Source organism: Vanessa cardui, chromosome 21, assembly GCF_905220365.1.
Source record: "Vanessa cardui chromosome 21, ilVanCard2.1, whole genome shotgun sequence".
Taxonomy (NCBI): Eukaryota; Metazoa; Arthropoda; class Insecta; order Lepidoptera; family Nymphalidae; genus Vanessa; species Vanessa cardui.
Window position 1 is genome coordinate 6,434,551 of NC_061143.1, and position 24,317 is coordinate 6,458,867.

General features: G+C 30.4%; 3 protein-coding genes across 3 annotated transcripts; 2 read left to right on the forward strand and 1 right to left on the reverse strand.

The window, feature by feature from the left end:
• Positions 1 to 244: 244 nt before the first annotated feature.
• On the forward strand, positions 245 to 8,775 carry LOC124538742 (mediator of RNA polymerase II transcription subunit 29). Its single transcript, XM_047115922.1, has 5 exons — positions 245 to 551; positions 933 to 994; positions 1,125 to 1,209; positions 4,589 to 4,687; positions 8,556 to 8,775. Exons 1-5 carry the CDS (start codon positions 351 to 353, stop codon positions 8,670 to 8,672), a joined length of 564 nt encoding a protein of 187 aa, XP_046971878.1. The 5' UTR covers positions 245 to 350; the 3' UTR covers positions 8,673 to 8,775.
• Positions 8,776 to 8,837: 62 nt separating this feature from the next.
• On the reverse strand, positions 8,838 to 20,633 carry LOC124538741. Its single transcript, XM_047115921.1, has 8 exons — positions 20,476 to 20,633; positions 17,777 to 17,832; positions 17,562 to 17,696; positions 15,176 to 15,314; positions 14,539 to 14,600; positions 13,896 to 14,030; positions 13,236 to 13,375; positions 8,838 to 9,289 (listed from the first exon to the last, which is right to left on the reverse strand). The coding sequence occupies exons 1-7, from the start codon at positions 20,558 to 20,560 to the stop codon at positions 13,244 to 13,246; spliced, it is 744 nt and encodes a 247-aa protein (XP_046971877.1). The 5' UTR covers positions 20,561 to 20,633; the 3' UTR covers positions 8,838 to 9,289; positions 13,236 to 13,243.
• A 91-nt stretch (positions 20,634 to 20,724) lies between these two features.
• Positions 20,725 to 23,623, forward strand: LOC124538743 (E3 SUMO-protein ligase ZBED1-like). The gene is made up of 5 exons (XM_047115923.1): positions 20,725 to 21,440; positions 21,650 to 21,737; positions 21,824 to 21,972; positions 22,053 to 22,268; positions 22,374 to 23,623. Exons 1-5 carry the CDS (start codon positions 21,126 to 21,128, stop codon positions 23,601 to 23,603), a joined length of 1,998 nt encoding a protein of 665 aa, XP_046971879.1. The 5' UTR covers positions 20,725 to 21,125; the 3' UTR covers positions 23,604 to 23,623.
• The last annotated feature ends 694 nt before the right edge of the window (positions 23,624 to 24,317 follow it).

Sequence of the window (24,317 nt, forward strand, 5' to 3'; positions counted from 1 at the left end):
AGTATTACCAGTACACCAACTTTGTTAAAAAACTAGCTACTTGTTAGTATTGCCTCTGTTGTGAATTTGAAAGATACTCTTGTGAAAAGTTATGTTTTATATATAATAATCTTAAAGTTGAAAGGAATAGAAAAAAAAGTCAATAGGGGACTATAATTAAAAGTAAATTAAATAACATTTCATATACATTTTATAAATTAATTAGTTGTTACAATATTGCACCACGAAACGTCAAAAATTAAAATTTATCGTGTCGTGTCACATTGACATTGAAGTTCTAAGTCAAAACAAAAATACTAAAACATTGCAATTACGGGATTTCTAAAATAATATCAAAATACACCAACATCATGAATCAAATGAATATGCACGTGCCAATGAATTCAGTAGGTGCTAATCCTAACGTTGGCATGCAATTGCCAGTATCAGTTATGCCAGTGCCTTCGCCCCAACAAATGCAGCCAGCAATGCCTCAACAGCCTCAACAGGATAAGATGGATAATATATCGAAAGTAAAAACATTGATGGGTTCCTTACGTGAATCCTTACCTGTGAGTAGATCTAGTAAATTAAATTCAATTGTAATGGATAGGCTATGCTAAAAAATATATCTTTAAGTATATCAGAAGAATACAAGCAGAAATTATATAAAGAGAGCAAGTAAGATATTTTATTTAGAGCATTATAATTTAGTACTGTAATATCAGTACTGCAATGTCCCCAAAAGGGATAATCTTGGCTCGGTGGGAGTCACACTTGAATTTTGAAAAGGAGTTCATTCAAAGTGACTTTGAGTTATATTTTTGTTGCTTTATAAAAAGAAGGAACCCTATTTAGTAATCCTAACTTGAAGAACATTTTGCTTTTCAAGCTTATTATAAAAAATAATCAAATTTTGCAATTAATTAAATAACATAATTATATTTTTACAGATGACATTGAAATCAGCGGCACAAATTCTACATCAAAATTACAACATAGATTCAAATACTCAGTAAGCATTCTAAAATTATACATAAAATAAAAGAAAAAACAATTTATTCCTTTTTAGAAATATTAAAAAAAAAAACAATGAAATCAGCTATTTGTAATTTCTTTTTAATAAATGCAATATTGATCACCAGGAAAGGTATGGACAATCCGGTGCCAAGATTTGATAAAAATTTGGAAGAATTCTTCTCACTCTGCGATCAAATGGAGCTACATTTGGTAAGTAAATGACAGATTTTTGTTCATATCAAGTATTAGTAATGTATTTAACAAACAAATATCCTAATAACAAAACACAACAGACTTAATTTTTATATATTTATTGTCAGTTATCAACAAATGCTTTAGAAAAAAGTAGAACAATCTATTTAAAATAAGAGACAATATTTTACCATCCATTACATATCTATATATACTATGTGATAGAAAATATAATACAATATGGAAAAAGCTTTTATGTAGTAAGTAATGTTTACATACACTACTAGTATCCATAAATACCTTTTAATATCCAATAAAATGGCATTGAAATGACCGAGGCATGTCATCTTGTTATAATCAGGTGATCAGGTGAAAGCAACATTGATAATCCTATAAACTGTCACCTAATTGTAATGATCGTTTGGAAATTTCTAAATAGTTTTCTTATATACCTACAGTGTTACTATGTAACAAACCAAGTAAACATATGTTTGAATTCATCTTAGTGCAACAATTAACTTATTGACCCGGCAACCAATCAGAATTACTTATTATAGACCCTTATCATTGATGTCTTTGCTTGACTCTATCACTCCAACAAATAACAAGCAATGTACTTTTAATGGTAAGGCTTTGTTTGCATTAGCAACTTCTACTTTCAAATATATTTTTTTTTGTGGGTATAATATTATTTGCATATTTTTGTATAGACAATAGGCTATTTGAAAATGCGAAAAATAAATTGTGAATTATTGTAATCAGTGTATGTTATGAGTTTAAAAATGGTTACTTACTAACGAAACTTGAAAATAATACTTAAATTATTCAAAAATCAATAAATAAAAATGCATTTTTTCAAACGTTTGTCACGTGACATAAAACGCCATTGGCCAAGTTTATGATGAAGTCACTTTCTTGTAAACCTTGCTTTTCTACTATATGTACCACAGATTAAAAAACAGCAAAGTGACGTCACCGACCCTATTGCAGCGCCATATTGTCCAAGTAGCGTTTTCGCGCGTTATTTAAATATGGAATTTTTAATATGATATTTTTGGAAAATATGTACTGGAAATAAAAAAACAACTTTTACTGGGTCCCTTAACCTCTACTAAATAATATAAAATGGATTTTAAAAACCACTCAAATAGCCTATTAAAGTAAATACACTCAGACTTTAGTTGAAATAACAGAATAACCTTTTTTTTTAACCTACATTACTGTTTACACTTTTTAAGTGGAGGATGACGTAAATGCGATTATTTAATTAAAAAGATTTTAAGTATTCTAAGAAGTTTATATAGCCATAAAATAATAATTTAATTAATTTCCTATACTCATATTGGCAGATTTATGATCCATTGACTAAAAGGTCACATTGTCACTGAGGTTATAGTGCAATAACTTAATAATGATAATGTGATACTTAAACATCTCCCCCATCCATTGTCTTAAGTTAAGTTCTAGTTATAATTACGGAAGGTCCTTTTATCGCTTTTGTTACATTTGTACAGAAATTTATAATATTAGCTATTTATTAAATTTGTTTGTGTCATCTCCGTGTCATAAATTTATGCCAGTTCTCAAAGCGATTGGTTGATAAACTGCAGCGCCATCTAGTAATTTTAGTAATTAGTAGTAATCGATTACAAAAAACAATGTAAAAAGAATTTATGTGCCAACTTTCTAATGGAATCTATTCTCTATCTATATATATGAAATAGTTATACTAATATTTAATCGTATAGATTATAAAATATGAAATGATTTTAAAATATAACATGTATCATCAAGTGTGGCAGTAGCTTTATATTTCGATCACATTGACGCGATATGTCGTACGATTGCGTAAATGAGTTTTTCTGCCTTATTTATTCCTTTATTGATGAGGTGTCTTTACATAATAAAAAAATATGTGTAAAGCTACATTTCAAAGACAAAAGAGTCTTATCTGAGCGAAAACTTAATGCGAATTTACAATACAGAGCTATTGTAACTTATAAGCGATAAATTATATATGTATACAATACTGTTGATTTTCAAGCAGGATATATTAATTTAAATAATTGTATTTAACTAACTTGACTTTGTATTTTTTAAATGTTGAAAAAGAGTAACTATTGAGTTTCTTGCCGGTTCATCTCGGTAGAATCTACTTTCCGAACCGGTGGTAGCTTCACTTAATTGTAAAATGACGATTCAAAAGTGCTCGTAAAAGCCTACTTGAATAAAGTTTACTTTGATTTTGATTTTTGACTGTGTTTCTTATTCCAAATATCGTTTTTATTGTGCCTAATGTAACAAATTATGAATCTGAAGGCAGTGTATTGCTTTCTGATAACTTATAAATATTTATATATCAATTCCACGCAGAGCTCCATTGTTAAGATAGTATAACATCCGATCGGATCATGTCAGACTTTATCTGATAAGTTTGAGTCTGATTGAATTAATTATCTCAGCTTTGCAAATTAGAGCCTTCGTCTTCCTTCCTATTAATCTGTTGCTTAAGTGTACTATAACTCGCAACCTCTTACTCGATTTATAATCCTGCTTTTCATAATTATTTAAAGTTCTTATATAAAATGCTCCTGTAATAAAAAATCTTAGTGTTTTGCGAATGGCAAAGTTCGTACAGCCTGTTGAATCCCTAGATATAAAACGGTCCTTCAATTTAAATGCGGTCCTGAAACCTTCATACTCGCTGGGAAGGCAATTTTAACACATATATTTTTTAAATAGATATATCAGAATAGGGAACATGCAAGTATAATATTTATAAGAAATGTTAAACAATTATAAAAGAAGGGCCACTGCAAGGTTTATATCATCTCTTTTTAACTTGAAATCAGTTTTGTGTCAGAAAGTCCAGTCAAAAACAATTTATTTGAAAACTTTGTTGAAGTGGATGAACATATTGGCACCAAATATACGTCAATACGGCTTTTTTTCGGAGTATCGATAGTACGTTGTAAGTTTTTACAAAGAAGTATCTCAAAGGTCGAGAATAAATACATAAGTATGAAAGCCAGTGAGGACAAGTACGATCAGAGGGCTAGTGAGTAGTGACAGACAGGAGTGACGTCATACGAAATAATGATCCGCGAATATTTAAATTGACATTTTGAAACCGAATTTTTTGACGTACATTACAGTGTTTTAGTTTTTTAAAATACTTATAGCTTATCCTATATGGAGTTCTTTAAAATTAACACAAAAATAAATCGCATCTTCCCTATTATATAATTTCAATAATGTTATAATTTTTAATGTAATAATGATTACCACTAGTAGTTGAGTCGAGATGGCCCGGTGGTTAGAAGTCCAGCAGTGGCAATTTACAGGCTGTTGTTGTTGTTGTTTTTGTTGTAACACTAGTTTATGTTTGTTTTTCCAGAGGACGGCAATAACTTGCATACAACAAGCGCAGTCAGCTGCTCATTACCTTCCACTCACGGTCATACCATCGAGATTGGATTCAGGACCAACAAGCCAGGTATGTAAAACTGATTATAATTAATTTATGAAATAATATCGGTGACCTGGTAAAAGGGCCAATACCAATAACCCTTACTTTGGTAAGACGTTTCGTAACTTGGTTGCTGGCAATTGCGGCTATGGATGAAGATGAGCGTTTGAAGCCACCTGAGGCGTTGTATCAGAAAACCCGAACGAATGTATCACTAGTTGAGCATGATATGAGATGTATCACTGAGCCATTGTTAAATCGTACCACCACTGATCCAGAGAGTGGTATTGGATCAGACTCGCATATTTACAATCACCTATCCCTGAAGAGCAATTGCCGTAAACATTGCGTCGAAGATTTTGGTCCATTATTGTGTCCCTCTTTTTTGGCTCCCCGAATTCTAGAGTGAGCTTAAAGCTCATTGGGGTTTCTATCTATTTGAAGATGGTCTATGTAAGAATACGACTACTAAAGATTAGTCAATTAACTACATTTTAAAGTTCCTATACAAAATTATGGTAGATTTTCGGCGGCCTGCCTTGCATCAACCCTACATTTAAGTGCTTAGTGTCTGCTGTTAAGGGATTGGTGTATAACCTACCGCTTACGAAACAACGCATATATTTAAAATAATTTATTCTTACAAGCTGGCCACGTAATATGAAACAGTGGATATTTTTTACCAAATGTCAGTTAAAGTAAAAATGTCATGTACTTATTTATAACATATTTACAAATACTAAACAACATCGATTATCGACAAGTGTTATAAAATATTGCAATAAATAATATTATTATCTCCAAGGCTTCCGCGGTCTATTTGCGTAGCTATGTATTAACAGCGGTCATACTCAAACAGGGCTACCAATCGGGATTACTGACAAATCCATGTTATATTTTAATATTTTTTAAATATTAAAGATATTTCGTGATACGATAAACCGATAACGACCAATCGTAACTTTTTGTTAAATGAAAAACCCTAAGGAATGTATGCGTACCATTTCATAATCTCTTAAAATTCTAATTTCAAATAGAGAATCAGAATTTATATTTTTTTATAAAAAAATACCGATATTTATAGCTAAGGTCTATTTCAAATAGTTTAGCGCCATGATGTTTTTAGTACGTGACGCATTTATCTTGTAAATGATTTATTATGTTATTTTGTTTATTTAATCGTATTGATTATATAAGCAGTTATTAAAATGATTGTAGTTTTCCTTTATTTTGTGAAAGTTCCGTGGAAAGTTTATTAAGTATAAAGCCGGACTTAGAACAGAGAATATTTACCAGAAGTTCTCAAGACACTTTCAGACCTCACATTCACCTTTGTGTATTTATTACAGTTTTACCTATACGCCGTGACCTATAAATAGATAAGGTTGTAGATCATAATGTCTGGCTTCTAACCGGTGTCGGGTCAATAAAACTCTATCGGAACTTTATGTCATGAATTTGACTTTAAGTTTTGATATTGATTATTATTTCCGGTCTGTCTGTTGTGCTGTATGCACACATATTTTGGGCTCTGTAGGTATACAGAGTCGAGATGGCCCAGTGGTTAGAACGCGTGCATCTTAACCGATGATTGCGGGTTCAAACCCAGGCAAGCACCGCTGATTCATGTGCTTAATTTGTCTTTATAATTCATCTCGTGCTCAGCGGTAAGGAAAACATCGCGAGGAAACCTGCATGTGACAAATTTCATAGAAATTCTGCCACATGTGTATTCCACCAACCTGCATTGGAACAGCGTGGTGGAATATGTCCCAAACCTTCTCCTCAAAGGGAGAGGAGGCCTTTAGCCCAGCAGTGGGAATTTCCAGGCTGTTGTTGTTGTTGTAGGTATAACTTATTTAAGGGAATTGGCTAGCACGACATCCTTATTATGATCATTATTATCAATATCATAGGCATTGTTACGATACTAGTTCTATGCAATATGTTCTCCGGTAAATTAATTAGACATTTGTTGTGTCGATACATCGATTGACGTTCAATTTTGATAGAAACTAATAAAACTCTTTTTTTTTTAAAGTATTTATCGCATTTCAGCCGATAAAAGTTTTTTTGTTTATAAGTGTTTAACAAATAATATCGGTAATTAAATCCTTATATCCTTGCACTAAATGATTGTGACCGTCGCGTCGCCGTGACGCCTGCGCAGTCAGCATTAAAAATATAGTACACGTCCATAAACAACACACTGTTACCATTTATTAATTACTCCAATCTAAAAATAAAGTGTTTTGTACAGATGTGTTTTATGGAATATTTGTGTTTTCTGATATTTTATGTATGTAATAGCGTTGACACTTCTGAATTAATTTAAAAAGATCAATCATTCCTGCCGTTTTTTTTAATTATTTACATGTAGAAAGGATACCATATTTTTTTTTAATTGTGTTTTATTCTTCAGACACTCTATTTTGATTCATTATATAAGTATTAGGTAGATTTGTTATTCTTTCTCTATTTTATTTACACTCATACTCATTCACAGTTACAAAGCTAATCGTAGTGAATAAGATATAATTAATCGTATTTCTTAGTTTTTATCAGCTCAGCTAAGGTACAATTAACTTAACTTTTTTATATCATAAAAAAAGTAAAGTAACAGCCTGTAAATGTCCCACTGCTGGGTTAAGGCCTCCTCTCCAATTGATATCATAATAATTGATACTTAATATTGATTTAATGAAGAATTTAAGAGGAAAAATAGGTAGTATCGTTGGTCATACATAAAACCTATTACCAATTAAAAAAAACTTGATTTGTTCAAGCCTGTCTGTATAGGTACTCAAACATCATATATTATATCGCCTAGCTATTCATAGTATTGTTGTGTTCCGGAATAGAGGGTGAGTGAGCCAGTGTAACTACAAGCACAAGGAACGTAACGTCATAGTTCGCAAGGTTTGTGGATCATTGGTGACGTTAGCAAGGAGAATGTTTGCCTGTGAAATGTCGAATTGGATTCGGTGGTTTATCTGTGAAAGCGCAACAGACAGGCGGGGTTACTTTCTAATTTATAATATTACTATATCATTTATTATTTCTTATCTAAACAGTTTTGTTTTGGCTTGCTGTGACCAACACTGCCTCTAAAAATAACTGATTAGTTATTGTAAACAAGCACATTTTATGTCGATGGTATACAATGTTTCATTTTTAAATTCAGATTATTATGTAAACGTGTTATGGATGCTGTTTTAGATATAATAGATTTGGCCATACAAATTTTTCATCCACCCAACAAATCTTAATTTATTTTCATACTTTTTTTTTCAAATTGATATATGTACTTGTATCATTTATTTTATCTATACTTGATGAATTATCAATTAAAAGACAAAAAAATATAAATTCACTAATCGTTTGCTTCCAATTCACTACACTGAATTTAAGTTGTGTAATGATTACATTCAAAATGAAAATGTCCGGAGTTGGACTAATTTTTCACCACATTTTTTTAATATCGGCTGTGATACTGCTTATAAATGTATCAAACTTACTAATAAATTAAGAACTATTTTAAAAGTACTTCTTGTGTGTAAATGGTAAATGGTGTGTAAATGGCTTCTCTGTAGGTTTGTCGTTTTTTAACGCCATTATCGAGAAAAAAAATTTATCTGAAATTTATTAACACAATAACCGACAATTCTTTTTATCTAAATCAACAAAAAAAACTAATCAAAAATCATGTTTCCTTCGGGAAAGATCTAAGTTGTTATTATGTAACGCATAGTTAATTACATAAACTAAGTTCGAAGATCAGATGAAAGTTTAAGTAGATTTGGTTTTAACGAGTTTAAATACATTTGTTAATAATTATTAGTTTATACTTTACAATTCAATAATTTAATAACATTTAAAATTTTCATCTTTACAGGAGACAACTTTGAGCTACCCGCAGTATTTGAATACAGTTCGGCTACAAATATCGTATGCCAAAGATATTCACGATACATTGGTCGCCGCTGCTCAAAACATCTCGCCCGCTGAGTGACCAGAGAGAAATTAAACACATTCTAGAGTGAAGAATATTTATTGTATAATCTGTATCCATTAAGCCTAATTTACGCTAAATTAATAAAAAACAATTGAATTCATTGGATATTTTTCTGAACAATAATTTTATATATACTCCTAAATAACTTTTATAAGTTGATACACATTTTTTAAATAGCGTCTTAATTATAAAATATAACAAACTATTTATTTATTTACAATAATTATATAAAAATATTTCCACTCTTATTTCTAAAACAGGGCAAATTAAGGCACCAATATAATTTTAATAATTTTTGAGATCATAAATATTCTTATAAATTGAAATTTTATACAATAACATAAGTAACGAACATGACACAATTTATAATCATTATAATAAAAAAACACTACAAGTACACAGATAATAAAATACAATAACATGATTTAATTACATTTTAATTGGAACCGGCCTCATTGAAATATACGAAATAGCCAAATATAATAATGGTTATAATTTAAAATCCTACATGCTAATTTTATCACAAAAATAAAATACTATCAGTCTTTAAAATAGAATCATTTAATTAAATGCCAGTTTTCATATCTTCGCAAGATCAGGAAGTGTGGTGTGACCTGTAATTAATAATATGGTTTTAATAGAGTTAGATATAGAATAAGCGGACTTTTACATAGGGTGAAAATATAAATAATTTGTTTTGAAAACAAAACTAGGTATGTAATTGTCAACATAACATAATTCTATTGGACAGGACACTTAGTGTTGCCATCGCAATTACAATGAAAAAAAAATACATAAGTTATAAATAAAAGAGCAATAGATAGATCGATGGAGGGTTAAATAAAGTATAGAAGTGTGTGTGTGGATTCTATTTCGTGGTTAAGTCTTGTCAATCAATCTATTCAAGATACAACTTACATCATGGGATGATGTAAGTTGTATCCTTTTGCACGACAATAGCATATTTATTTTTATTTATTATTGCAGTTATTGTAGTGAATGTAAGTTTATATAGTTGCAATATTTTTTAATTCCGTTGCTATCATTTATAATTTTGACCAAGAAGTAGAGTAGAAGTTAAATATTTGACTACCACTACTAGTTCTACAATCAATCCGCATTGGACTATTATTTAACTTCAGTAGTGCTTATTCAAGTTATAGTTCTCAAAACATCGTTGTCATATAACTTTAAATGTTTTACTGATTAATTCGGACTAAAAACGATATTTACATTTGGTTATAAATACAATGTTGCTAGCTTCAAATATTCGTTCGTTTAGTACATTATATATAAGTATGTCGTTAGGAGCATCTTGACAGATATGAATCACCTAGTCAGCCCTTGGGGGGCTGTAGATAGAAGAAAGGACATAAATCGCTCTTATCAAGTCCTCGCTCCTCGGCCTGTTGTTTGTGTACGCGACCCGAGATAAAGTTATTATTGTGACATAAATAATTTATTGATGAGTGCCGTGGAATAATACGGGCCCAGGAACTGTGTCCGCGGCGACTAAATAAAGCCAGCTTATACATTTCTAGACGTTTAGTGAAATATTAGAGATAAGTTATCGTCCGTGACCTTCTCTATTTTGATTTAATAAATAGCCTATATTTATAATTCATAATAAGTTTTTTGAAGAGTTCCATTTTTATTTTATTTATATGACAACTTTTATAAAACCTTTAAAGTCAGTTTAGTTTTATTACCATTATAAACTTATTTCCTCGTTTAATTACTATTTACACTAATACTTAGCCGAGAACGATCTCGATATACCTATTCAAAGACAATAAGATTTAGACAAAAACAAATTTACTACATTTACTAATATTACTAAAATTTAAAAGCTTATCGTCAAATTGGATAAAATTGAAGTAAATATGCACATATTTTGTTAAAAGTAATTTTAATATTAGTTAACTAATTAATCTTATAAATTATCATATACCTACATCATAATTACTTATTCTTACACTAAAATTGGTAATCGATGTCACGAAAATCTATTATAGATTTAGCTGTGGGTAGCAATACTTCGCATCGCAACCGAAATGAGATAAAATGTACTTCCTAGCAAGTTTGTTGATAAAGTTCAGTTCATTTAAATTATGCCTAACTACTAGGAATCGTTATATAACGTTATAATAATAGATAAACAATAATTGTTATTTATTGCTAAAATGAATTTTCGAAACGTATTTCGTTATAGTAAACTCAGCATACTTTAGTATAGTTTAGTATAGTACTGCGATTCAGATTTGTAAAAAGAAACATCCTAAAACAACTGTATGACATTGAAATTTCTTATCTCTAATTTCTAAAAGTTGAATGGCCGTTGCATGGAAACATGAAAAAATAATACCATAGAAGTGCTAATATTACAGCGATAGTATAACATTACTTAATAGTTCCGGTTGCTATGTCGATTAAAGTGGGGACAATCACCCTTTGTGATAATGCTAAATGGACAATACATTTTAAATTATCTCCTTGACAACAGGCTGCTTTTTATTAAAAATAGAATCATCAGATTGGTAACATTTGCAGATGTTGCATGAAATTTGGATAAATTTGAAGGTTATATCGACTATATACTAGTGTGATTAAAGTAACAGTCTTATTTCATCTCGAAAGATGAATTATGAACTAAAGTCAAGCCCATAGAAAATCATTCGAGTTTACAAGGAATCAGATCCGCAGTCTTTTAAATCTACGTTCATCATTAAACTATTTCGTCAGTAGTTCTGTTAGATAATAATTAAGGAAGTTTTAGATACAAATGGAAATGGTATGACATAAATAAAAACCTTAATTTTGTCATTAAAATGTATAAGAAAAACTTCCAACAAAAGTTAGAAAGTTTATTATGTATGAAACATATGACTAAACTAATAATTAAGAGATAAACCAGCTAATAGCAGTTAAGATATCGGTGGAGCATAAAATGACGTATACAAATGTACAACATAATAAGCATGTTTTCTTCCTTACCAGTACTAGGCATATTGGTGTGAGCATGTTTTCTTTATACATTGTAAGTTGACCGTTATCAAAACAAACTAATAAATCAAAACTGTACCTATACTTCAATGGGAGGAAGAGTATTATATACGCAAACAGTTTTATACTATAATTTTACTTCGAAAGTTCTGATAGCAATTCGCCAACTTACAACTACCAAGCCATGGTTTTACGAATTATTAATATCACAGATCATTTTGGATCTTATTCAATATCACGCCAATATCTTTTAATTTACCTTTGTAATATTCTGGCTGTACTTTAAATAATACTATCACTGTTTTTTAAATACCTTCTTTGATTTTTTTTTTCAGATAAACAGTTTTTCTAGTAGGTACCTATTTTGATATTATTAGTGAATATATTTCAAATTATGTTATAAGCGATTATCTAGGTGTTTAAATATGTAAGTATTTTATATATAGGTAACATTAAATATAAATGGTCTTGAGCCAACAATGAAAACTTTTAATTGTTACTAAACGATATTCGCCTATCATTTCGCGGTCGTCGCGCCGCGCCCGAGGTTGTTTCCGAACGACGCAACGTTCTATTAGGATGGAACCGTCTCGAAGTTTCGTCGAGTCTTCGAAAGCAAAATCGAATGCTTTAATATTTACGAACTCAATTTATAGACTTGATATTCTTGAGATTGATTTCTTAATTTTAAACTAAACTCATTATACATGTAATGACTGATTTATTAAAATATATTTTTGGGTTATTCTGATTATAATTTGTTCATGTTATAATGTTTATTCTGAGGTTCAAAAAAATGCTATTTTTTGCAAACGATAACTATAGTAGCGACGGAAAAGTTGTATGTATGTATATATGTCGAGAGAGTGTCGAGTATGGATGTAAACATTTATTATCGACTTTTGCAAAGGAAGTCCTTGTTCCTGTTTACTTAATTAGTTTTTTTAATTAAGGCACACATTACTGACCTTGTTATGCATATATTATGTTTGGTTTAAGAGTGCGTTTTTTATGCAAGTAAGAATGCTATGATTTTTGCGCATAAGTACCTATATTTCTTTTAAAATATAATTTTTCATATTTCAAATTCTCGTTATTTTGTATTTATTAATGTTAGGTACGTAGTTATAGTAAGTACTAATCAAGTATCTACTAAAGATGTTATAATGTTAAGCCTTACGATTCCGAATGTATGAATGCTTTAAGTTTAATATGATATTGGATATATAATTCAAGATCATATAAATAAAACATTAAAGTATTCTTTAAAATCAGTGCAGGCTACAATTTTCTAGGTGCTTAATTTGTTTATATTGTCATTATTGTGTATGTAAAATCATCAGAAATTTTGGCCTCATTTTTAATATGAGACAGATTTTCTTGTGATACGTTTCACGGTTAAGGAGCGTGATGGAATATTTTGCGAAGCAGGGAAAGATCTTTGGACATTTTCTTTTAATTTTTACTGAATATAACAGAGGCCATCGAGATGTCAATTTGATCAAATTGAGTGAAGAGACTGTTTTTGTATGTCAGTTGATTTCAATCAACACTTACCATCATTTTCAACCGAAGACTTGCTGTGCGGCGTAAGTTATGTGCAAGAATCCGTCTGCGCTTCGGAACTGGTCATACGCTTGAGCCATCGTCATGCTGTGGCTTACGAGTACTTTGTCGTTAACTAGCAGATATAACGCCTGTTATACAAAAAGAAGAAAGAAGTAGATAAATACATTTAATTAATAAAATTAGACAACAATTGGGCTCTAACAGGAATTATTAAATGTCACCTTTTATATTTAAATGTAATTTTCAAAAACTTCAAATGATGAAATTTGGTACTGTTAACGAAAATATAAATGTAGTTTTGATATGGTTTATAATGATATCAAAGAAATTCCTACATTTTTTTAAGTATACGTAAAAAAAAAAAAAAATTGTCAGTCGTGTATATTTTTTCATCTCAGTTATATTTTCGGTGTAGTATTTATGGAGTAGCCTTTAACAAAAATGTTTCTGTTATAATTATGCACAAATTACACTGAAATAAACAGTCTTTATTTATATCGATCTGTAAAAATGTGTCATTACTCATAAATTGAGCTGGTTTTGTTGCGAATTATTTACGACTTGAATGTCGTATCACAAAACAGTGACCTAAGCTATTAGCAAATTGTTTTGCCCATTGAACTAATTAATTTACTAAAATAAACATACCTGGGAGTCTCTTAATTTCATCTTAGTGCGAATGATGTACAGGAACTGGGACATAGTGAGTTCTTGCGGCACTAGGAACTTGTTCCTGCCTAATACGGGAACCTCTCTTTCTCTGGCGTACCTCTCGACGAATAACTATATACAAGAAATACAAATAAAAATTACATCAAGAGGAAAGGAAATACAAATTTAAAACATGCTCTCTTTACTAATTTTGTTCCTGTGTTTGTAATACAAATATGATATGCTTGTTATTAGATCTAATCAATATTTGTGTCATATAAAAACTTTTTTTTATTGAAATTTAATAATACCATGTTCATTTGTGTTATCTGTTAAACCTTTTATTATCATTAAGGTCAGCTCCTTGTTTTGGTACGGGTTATATTTAGATATTTATCAAAGTGAAAAAAAAACTTTTGTACCATATAATTTTAAAAATAGATTTTATGGATGGATATGACATCGTTGTATTGATAACGTATCTTGTTTTTTTCTATATGATCAAACTTTTTGTCATGTTATTTTTACTTTATTTTGTACATGAATTTTATGGTCCATGCTTATATTATCTTTGACAAATTAGTAGTAAATGTATGATAATTGTATGAATATTCAATGGCAACTTCAAAGTTTGACTCACCGGAATTTTATTCGGAAATCTGTCCCTTATTACTTGGACTTCCTTGTTAGATCCCGTCATATCTGTGAAAAACAATAACGATTAAGAAACATGTTTTTTTTTAAGATGTAGTTTTATGATAATTATTTTGCAAGTCTGTAAAGCCAACTCCTAAAATATATTTATGGCTAAATATAATGTAATTATTTTCTTTAAAAAGGGTCTTTATAAAAGGTAGTGAATACCTACATAATTTTATATACTATTATACATATTATAAACGTTAAAACTAGTAGCACGCATTTTCGCATGATGCGAGTACAAATACAATAAATTATTATGTTAACTATTAGTTTTGAAGCTGTGGTGAAAATTTTATATTAATTACTAACAATTTTAGAATAATTTAAGTACCTAAATAACGTAAGTACCTATACAAATATTCTGTTTATAAACTATATACAAAATATCTATATAGGTACTTAAAGACACAGTTCGCCGTGCGGGTAAATTTTCCATCTGACCGTAAAAGATCACAACTGATCCTACATTTTGGCGCTGAAATTTACACATTTCAAACGCACAACGACACACAACATAATTGGTTGACAATCAGAGATGAAGGTTCTGAAGAGTTTGTTTCTGCATATTTACTTACCATCTTGGTACCCGAAAACTTCCTGAGATGCGTAGGTAACGTAAAGAAAACCATCCTCGTCGCCATACAGCTCGTACGCTTGTGCCATGGTTAAACTCATGCTCAGCATAGATCTGTTGTTGATTATCAGGTACAGAGCCTAGTAATTAAAAAAACTAAATTACTATACAGCTAAAGTTATATTTTTTAGTTTAATTACCCGTACAACAGCCACAAAATTATAAATTGTAAATTTCCCACTGCTGGCCATAACATATTCCACCACGCTGTTCCAATGCGGGTTGGTGGAACACACATGTTCCTCACAATGTTTTCCTTCAACGCCGAGCTCGAGATGAATTATAAACACAAATTAAGCACATGAAAATTATGTGGTGCTTTCCTGGATTTGAACCCGCAACCATGGTTCAAGATGCACTCGTTCTAACATCTGGGCCATTTCGGCTCACAAATACTTACCCGTACACCTCGTAAAATCTATAAAATAAATTTTCATAGATTTTACGATTCACGAGAACAGTAATTTAGAGAAGACAGCGGGAGGTACAAAAGGGACGATTTGTTTTTTTCTACTTCAGCTAACATAATTTTATCTTTCGGAGCTTTTACAGTTTACTACACCGTAAGGATGCATTTTTTTGTCTGATGTGATACTCTGACTTAATGCATGTGAAAGTATGTGTTACACAAGTGCCAAATATGTAGAAAACGGCTGCTTTGTGGTATATTTAAACGCTGAACACTTAAATTATGAACATCTATGATCTACATATATAACACATAAACTTTATAAAGTTATATAATTTCAAGCTTAATTGTCAAGTATTTATTATGTAAATCGATATAGTAGATGTGTAATCCCTACACCAAATATTGATAAGTAATGTTAATTATTTTCTTGTTTAGAACTGTTTGTAATTGATTATTTAATCGTGATTTAGATAAGAGAAATGTTTTTCTCGCGTGCGTCAACTATCATGCGACTTTCAGGTACTAATTATTACTAGTTGTTTATCAAGATCATAACCTTTTGAATCCGTTTAAACATATATCACTTGTAACTATTATTATCTGTGCTTATTCATTGATCAACAATATTAATTAATATACAAAAACAAAACATGCAAACAACTACAACTACAACAACACGATGTCAATATGTGCGATACTAGATAGATTCCTTGGAACGGCGACCTTATACAATTTTTGGCTTTATTTTAGACTAGTAGTTGCCCAAGGCTTCGCTCGCCTTTTAGGGTGTTTGTTGTCATGTGTCAGGTAGAAAATAACCCTATGTCTTTTGTTGGAGTTCAAGTTTGCTTCATACCAAATTTCATCAAATTCGGTTCAGCGGTTTGGTAGTGAAAGAGCGACTCACAGAACTAATTTCACATTAGTGGTGCAAAAAGCTTCATCAAAATTATAACACCTCGCCTCATTGCCTCCACTGGTGACAGGAGGGCTGGTTCGTTTTTAGCCCAGAGGATCGGAATTGCGATTCAACGGGGAAATGCTGCTAGCATTCTTGCCACCATTCCACGCGGTCAAGATTTATACAGTAACTAGTTTTAGTTCATATTTGTATATATATATTTAAGCATTTAGTGTTGTTAATTCTTATGTTAATAAATAAAAGTAATTTTTCATATTTCACATTTATAGTAATAATAGAGATTATACTATTTTATTATTTTTAAATATAATACATAAAAACAAAGTACAACTATTAATATATAATCTAATATTGTAATGGAGGTAGTCGATAAAGTGTCGAATCTACTGTGGGTAATCTCTTAAGTAATCGTATTTGAAAGAACTCAAAATATTTTTATGCTCTCCCACGCATGAGAAAGAGATAGCAATATATTTAAAAGGATAGCAAGTCTTTAAATTCTGGAAAAAACAATCTATTTTTGGACAACATAATGAGCACCAATATAGACTTCTGTCAATTTTTATGACTGGTGACTTTAAACTTGAAATATTTCGTATTTTTTTGTTATTATATTTGTGTGTGTGTAGAAACTGTATATATTAACATGTTAATATGATTTTGAGAAAAACAACCGAGCCTCATTTGCAATTTTTTTGCTGCGATTTCCTTAAAACCTATCGGTACGATAGAATATCTGATGTTCTACCGCTAAACAACAGTACTCAGTATTATTGTGTTCCGGTTTGCAGGGTGAGAGAGCCAGTGTAAGGCTCAATGGACCTAACAACTTAGTTCCCAAGGTTGGTGGTGCATTGGCGATGTAAGAAATGGTTAATATTTCTTACAGGGCCATTGTCTATGAGCGGTGGTGACCACTTACCATTAGGTAGCCCATATGCTCGCTCCACTAACTTATGGCATAAAAAAAATTAATTAAATTTGACTACTCACTTGATTTGGTTTTATTCTTATTCTGTTACGTATAATCACTAGGAATTGAGACATTGTAATGTCTTCCGGTACAAGAAACTTTGTTTTGTCCAACGTTGGTAGATTTCTCTCTTTGTGATATCTTTCTACAATGAGCTAAAACAATGAATAAATAATTATTTATAGATTCTGTAAGACACTTCTCAGAAAATAAGTTATTGTTAGAGATTACTTACCGGTATTTTAGTTGGAAATTTACTTTTGATTGCCATTACTTCTTCTTTTCTGCTGACTGAAAAGAAAGAGTTTGTTAATAATTTAAGAAAACCAAAACACCAATAAATATCAGCTTGTTCCTAGAAAAATCAAAAATAGTTAATAGAATAATATTTTAATTTAAGTAAGATAACTTCGCTCATATACGTACATGATATAATATGTTGCCCATTATTTATTAAATACATAGTACATAATATATTGAATAATGTTAATTTTTTTTAATAAACGTTTTCGTATGATTTTCGTTCTATTATTATACAACGCAATTTTAACCGCGCTTTTCCCTTCGTGCGTTTGCGCACTCTGCGCCCTTAAATTTATGCAAAAAAAATTCAGACGAATTGATAACCTCCTTCTTTTTGAAGTCAGTTGAAAACTTACATCATAGTATGCTCTGTTGCCGCATAAAAGATTAAAGGTTTTGTATTTATAATAAAATAAAGAAGTGAGTAGGGAACTCAATATCAATAATATTAGTGAGGGAGATGAGTGCTGGTCAGTTACTGAAATAGGAATGTTATTCACACTCAAAACTATAATTTAACACCGTACAGCACGCTATATTATGCCTTACAGCATTGATTGCACTCTTTGTTTAAACTGAAAACTTATAAATACGAATATTTATTCTATGATTAATGATACGAGACAAAGTTTTTGTTAATGAATGTTCCTAAGGAAATTGTTATCTTTGTCAAATAGTACCAGATGACCAGCACTTGTCGTATACGATACACAGTTTAATATAATTGAGAGGGCTAGAATCATAGGTACTTATGATCTGTAGAAAAAACATACTTATGTTTAGTTATGTAATAATTTTATTTGTAGCACAACAGTTTCAACTTTCATATAATATGAATATTTTCGATATTTTGTAACATCGACTGTCTAATAAATCTCCTTCTTGTCTCCATGCTACATGACAAAGGCAAAATAATCTGATTGTAAAACCAGGGAACGAATTGGATTGAATAGAATCAGTAATTACTTACTAGTTTCTTTTATATGCGGGCGGCTGATCGCTTTGCAATAGACATGTTGATAAAACGCCTAATACTTATAAATAAATGAAATTAATAACTAAATTTAAATAACACAATTATCAATGTATTGAATTACATTACTATTAACTATAAGTATCAATTTTATCAATTTGAGAATACAGTTTAATTTTGCCGTTGAAGAGTATTTTTTGAAATCCTTCATATTTTTCTATGATTTCCTAGTTATATAACTAATACTTGGGTATATATTTTTATTATTACTTTACTCTTATTATATTCTATGAAAGTTTCCTGACAGACAATGAAAAGAAAATATATGTTTCTATTTTTAAAACAATATATTCTGAATAAAAATGACAAATACGAATAGCCAGAACATTAAATGCTTTCAATATGAATTAACTTACGAGTTACCTGAGCTTTAAAAAACGTAATGGGTGCCAAAGATTTAAAAATCTAAAAGGGACTAGATACTCCTCAAATTTTTAATCTTTATTGAATCAGAACCATAACCGGTTTAGGTACATAGTACACACTAGAAGAGGGAAGCGAGACACACCCGATGCGGCATTATTTAGATGTTTAGAACTCGAAATTATTGACACGGGCCCTGAGTCACGTATCCAAAACACAATCATTTAAAATTAATTAGGCAACTACTACGTAAATTATGATAACGTTACGTGCAAATAGTGAATCCTAGTTTATTCGTATTTGATTATAATAAGTGCAATCAGTATTTTAAGTTCAATGAACTGGCGTTATAATTGCAATTAATTTAATTTATTGCTTTTAAAGAGCTTGAACTTAAGCGACATTCTCATAAATATCTAGTTTAATAATGGAATAAAAAACATATTTCAACCTTTAACTAGAATATGACATATATCGTTAATATTAATTTTACAATAAAATGATGTAACACAAATAAGTAATTTATTTAACGATTTTTTAATAAATGATTTAAAATTAATGATTTATAATTATAGATCTGTTGCTAATTCCATTTTTTCATTATTTTATAAACGTGTCTTTAATTTTATTGTATTAATTTAATACCGATCGTCATAAAACATTAAGTGCAAAGAGTCAATATTCCATTATAATTATATCAAAGCAATACAGTTATCTCTATTAGCTATTAAATATTATTTAACATAAATAATGATTCCTTATCGAATGAACAAACAACCCAATAAAGAGTGTTTATAGTGTCTTAACATCGAGTAAAATAAAAGAATTCCCTAATAAGTAAGTAATTGTAAGTAGAAATATAATTACTTTTTGTGTTATTTCAATTTTAAAGTTAAATATCTGTAGGTCTTAATTTTTTGACTTTTCGCCCATCCAATTAGTGTTAAGGAGTTGTTTGTAGTAGTAGAAGTTTTTTGAGATTGCTCTGAATGCGACTAAAAGCGTCGATAGACATCCATATAAAAGCTCTCGAATGTTCATAGGAGATGGCACTATTATATACAGTAAAAATTTACTAACATGAATATAACGTAAAAAACCAAATAATGCCTTCAATTTTTTTTTTAATAGTCTATTATTTTTTTAATAATTTTTGTTCTAATAAGATTCGTAGCTTTAAAAGTTCCTTTTAAGAGTTTGATTATTTTGAAAATATTAATATAAATTAAACTCACCGAAAGGCTTTTTTGTTTTAAAACACTGTTTCACATTGTGGTTCACATCGTGTTTTATAAGGGTTGTTATAAAATTTAACTCCATTTTCGTAACTATCGCGGGCACAGTGATACGCGTTACTCCAATATCAAAATCAATCGTCCGCTCGCGACGCTGTCTGAAGCTTGACTACGGTAGGCTCGTCGAAAAAATATCGATACATCGATATATCGATATTATTTTTTCAATGTATCGATATTTTTGAGCGATATTTAATGTTTCGATGTATCGAGATATCGATATAAAATTACGAGTATTGAAAAGGTATAAAAATCGATATTTTTTATAATTAAAAAATCCTAAAAAAGAATACTTTTTTTATACTAACATTTTTTAACAAATTACATTTTTTTTGTCTTTGGTCGACTTGATTTACTGCGTTTTAATTTGGTACTTAAGTTGGCTTTTAAGTTGGCAACTCTGTCTGTCAATGTCATTTCGGTGTCAGTGTCTGTGCTTCAACTATCCGTCCGTCTGTTATCCGTATTATAACCTCAACGCGAGCGTATTTCTGCCTGCATTTGAGTTGATTATAGTTCTCAAACAATCTAACTAATTAAATCAATAATTAATTCACGTATGTGAACAAAATAATTCGAGCATTCCAGTCATGTCTAGTGTTGTATGGAACTTTTTCAAAAAAATAGACAGACAAAACGTTTCATGTAATGTGTGTGGGAAAATATATAAAACCAGTGGCAATACGACGAATTTATCTACACATCTTAAAAATAAGCATCACCATGCGTTTTTGCAACTTAAAAATAAAAACTCAAGGTCAAGTGAAGTGAATATTACACCAAGAACAAGAACTAGTTCACCTGTTTCGTCTACTAATTCAACTATTACCAATACTAATAAACCTGCTGAGATAGAAAATAACTTCATGGAATTGTCTGAAATTGCGATTTACGATGATACTGGTGTAAGTATTTTATTTGTGAAAGATCAAACGTAGCTTTAGAATCTAAATATCAATTGTTCATAACCAATAACCAGTCAACTAATGATGTGTAATTACTAAAAGTATCGATATCGATAAATTAAAATTTTGGTGTTTTCACTTAACCTTAATACTATTTATGACGACAAGTGTAATGAAATATATACAAAATATTCAATAATTTTTTTCAGACTGAATCCTCCAAAGATGGTCAGAGTAAAGACTTGTGGAAACAGACTACACTCATAGATATGTTTGAAAGAAGTTCAAGCTATGAAGGTATTTTTTTTTTATATTAGATTACTGTATTGTTTACATTTTAGTTCTATGAGGATGTTCTAATTTTATTATTTTTCTCAATTTAGCAGGGGGTCATAAAACTAGCCAAATAAATCAAGCTTTGATCTACATGATTTGCAAAGACAACATGCCTCTATCTTGTGTAGAAAAATCAGGATTGAAAAGATTTATGAGCGTCATTTGTCCACGCTATAAAATTCCATCACGAACTACTGTAAGCGAACTATAATATTAAATTATTATCTTATCCTTTTTATTTTTAAATGTTATTTTATTATTCATTTCTCATTCCAGATAACTGGCCTCATGGAACAACGATACGCCACTACCAAAGCCATTTTAAAACAAAAATTAAGTGAGATAAATAATATTGCTTTAACAAGTGATATATTAACTCTTACTAACTCGACACGAAGTTTCATCGTAGTGACAGCACATTTTCTTAACACAGCTAATAACTGCACTCCTGAGCATGAGATGGTGACATTGACAGCACGAAGAATGTATCAGGTAAGTAAAGTATAAAATAAATGCATCAAATTATAAAAAATAAAATAAATAGTTAATTATAATAAATTTAATAAAGTGGACTAATATTGGTCTTCTTTCCTGCAGGCGCACACAGCTGATTATATAAAAGAATGCTTTGAAAATATTACCGACGAGTTTACAATAGAAAAGGATTGCATCTTATCAATTACCACTGATGGTGGTGCTAACATGGTTGCTGCAGTGAAGAAATTTTTGGAAGATGGAAAAAGAATTCCTTGCATGGCGCATTTGCTGAATTTAATAGTGGATGGCGCAACAAGAGATAATGCACCAGTTCTTGAAATTGCCAATCGTGTCAAAGCCATTGTTACATATTTTAAACAATCTGTGAACGCAATGGACGATTTGCGAGCAGAACAAGAGGGACAAAAGAAAGAGGGAGAAGTATTAACACTTATACAATCAGTAAGCACAAGGTGGAATTCTTGTCTTGATATGTTGGAAAGATTCAATACATTATCAGCTATTGTGGCTAAGATTTTAGCAACTAGGCGGAATGCACCTGATATGATAACTTCTTCAGAGTTAAGTGTCATACGAGATCTGATAATATTGCTTACCCCATTTAAGCAAGCTACTGAAGAAATTAGCGGCGATCAGTACGTGACTTCTAGTTTGGCGATTCCCATTGCAAACTTACTTCAGAAAGGACTTGAAGAAGTAAAACCTTTCACTGAATTTGGTGTTGCTGTTCAGAAGAGTTTGCTCAACTTAGTTATTGCCAAACTAGAACCACTAGAGCGACATTTACATCTTGCTATAGCAACAATTTTAGACCCTCGCTTTAAGCGTATTCATTTTAATTCAGCACTAGCTGTTTCCACTGCAATAACCGCATTGTCAAAAGAAATACGTTTAGAACATAGACGTAGAGGACAACTTTCGCCTGAACTCAGACCCACAACCACTACCATAATTCCAAATTCAGAAAATTCTTCGCCGTCGTTGTGGTCCGGACATGAAAAAATTATGATAGATATTGCTGCAGCAACCTCCAGTTTACTTTCAACCTGTGATGGTATGCCTAGCGAACTAAAGCAATATCTAGATCAGCCTATAATACCCAGAAAAGAGAATCCTACAAAATTCTGGTTTGATTGTCGTCATTTTACTCCAGTCCTTTCCGACATAGCTCTAAAGTATTTGATATCGCCTGCGTCCTCGGTTTCCTCAGAGAGAGTGGCATCTGCTGTAAATCTCGCAGTACCCAATAACAGAAGTCGGCTTACAGCCGAGCATGTAAATCAAAGAGTTTTTCTTATGTCTGTATCAGATAAATATTGGTTTGATTAATAAATAATTAATATTTTTTATTGTTGTCCTTGATTTAAAAAATTTAAAAATGATGTCTATTGATTAGTATTTATCTAGTAATGTAAGATGATTGAAGTAGATTAGGCCAAATAATTTTTTTTTCCTATCACACCGATATATCGATATATCGATATTTTTAAATAAAAATATCAATATCGATATTGATATATTCAAAAATTATCGATACAATATATATCGATACTTTATTGCATTTCCGACATCCCTAGACTACGGAAAGTAAATAATTACCCATTTGATTTATTTGTGAATTGATATAAAAATTGTAAACAGACACAACTAATCACCTTTATGTTAACCGTTTACACATAACCGGAGCATCTCATTCATATAGCAGGTAGTATTATTTTTTTATGATAGATACTTCTTGACACTTTAAATTCCTTGCCCTTTGTTAATTTATTGGTTACTCCTGTGGACATTAGGTGAAAAAAATATGTGTAACAGGTTTTATAGCTTTTACGTCCATGTTTTGAAACGATTTTGAGTTCCTAATTCAAAAATAAAATCATCATCAATTCATCATCGTCCTAAATCCGTCAACACTATTTGGTATTTGCAAAACCGTTGCAGATTGCTGTACATTGAAAGAACAAGATTTTTATGATAGTTATATATGCATGTTTTTGAGCTTACTTTTACTATTTGTCAATGAATCTATTTTTAACTAACGAG

Coding starts and splice junctions, on each gene's coding strand:
- LOC124538742 (XM_047115922.1), top strand. CDS start 351: ATGAATCAAATGAATATGCACGTGCCAATGAATTCAGTAGGTGCTAAT. Junction 995..1,124: donor AACATAGATTCAAATACTCA/GTAAGCATTCTA, acceptor ATTGATCACCAG/GAAAGGTATGGACAATCCGG. Junction 1,210..4,588: donor ATCAAATGGAGCTACATTTG/GTAAGTAAATGA, acceptor TTGTTTTTCCAG/AGGACGGCAATAACTTGCAT.
- LOC124538741 (XM_047115921.1), bottom strand. CDS start 20,560: ATGGAGTTAAATTTTATAACAACCCTTATAAAACACGATGTGAACCAC. Junction 17,833..20,475: donor TAAAACAAAAAAGCCTTTCG/GTGAGTTTAATT, acceptor CTTTCTTTTCAG/TCAGCAGAAAAGAAGAAGTA. Junction 15,315..17,561: donor TAAGAATAAAACCAAATCAA/GTGAGTAGTCAA, acceptor TTTAATTACTAG/GCTCTGTACCTGATAATCAA.
- LOC124538743 (XM_047115923.1), top strand. CDS start 21,126: ATGTCTAGTGTTGTATGGAACTTTTTCAAAAAAATAGACAGACAAAAC. Junction 21,738..21,823: donor AAGAAGTTCAAGCTATGAAG/GTATTTTTTTTT, acceptor TTCTCAATTTAG/CAGGGGGTCATAAAACTAGC. Junction 22,269..22,373: donor CAGCACGAAGAATGTATCAG/GTAAGTAAAGTA, acceptor TCTTTCCTGCAG/GCGCACACAGCTGATTATAT.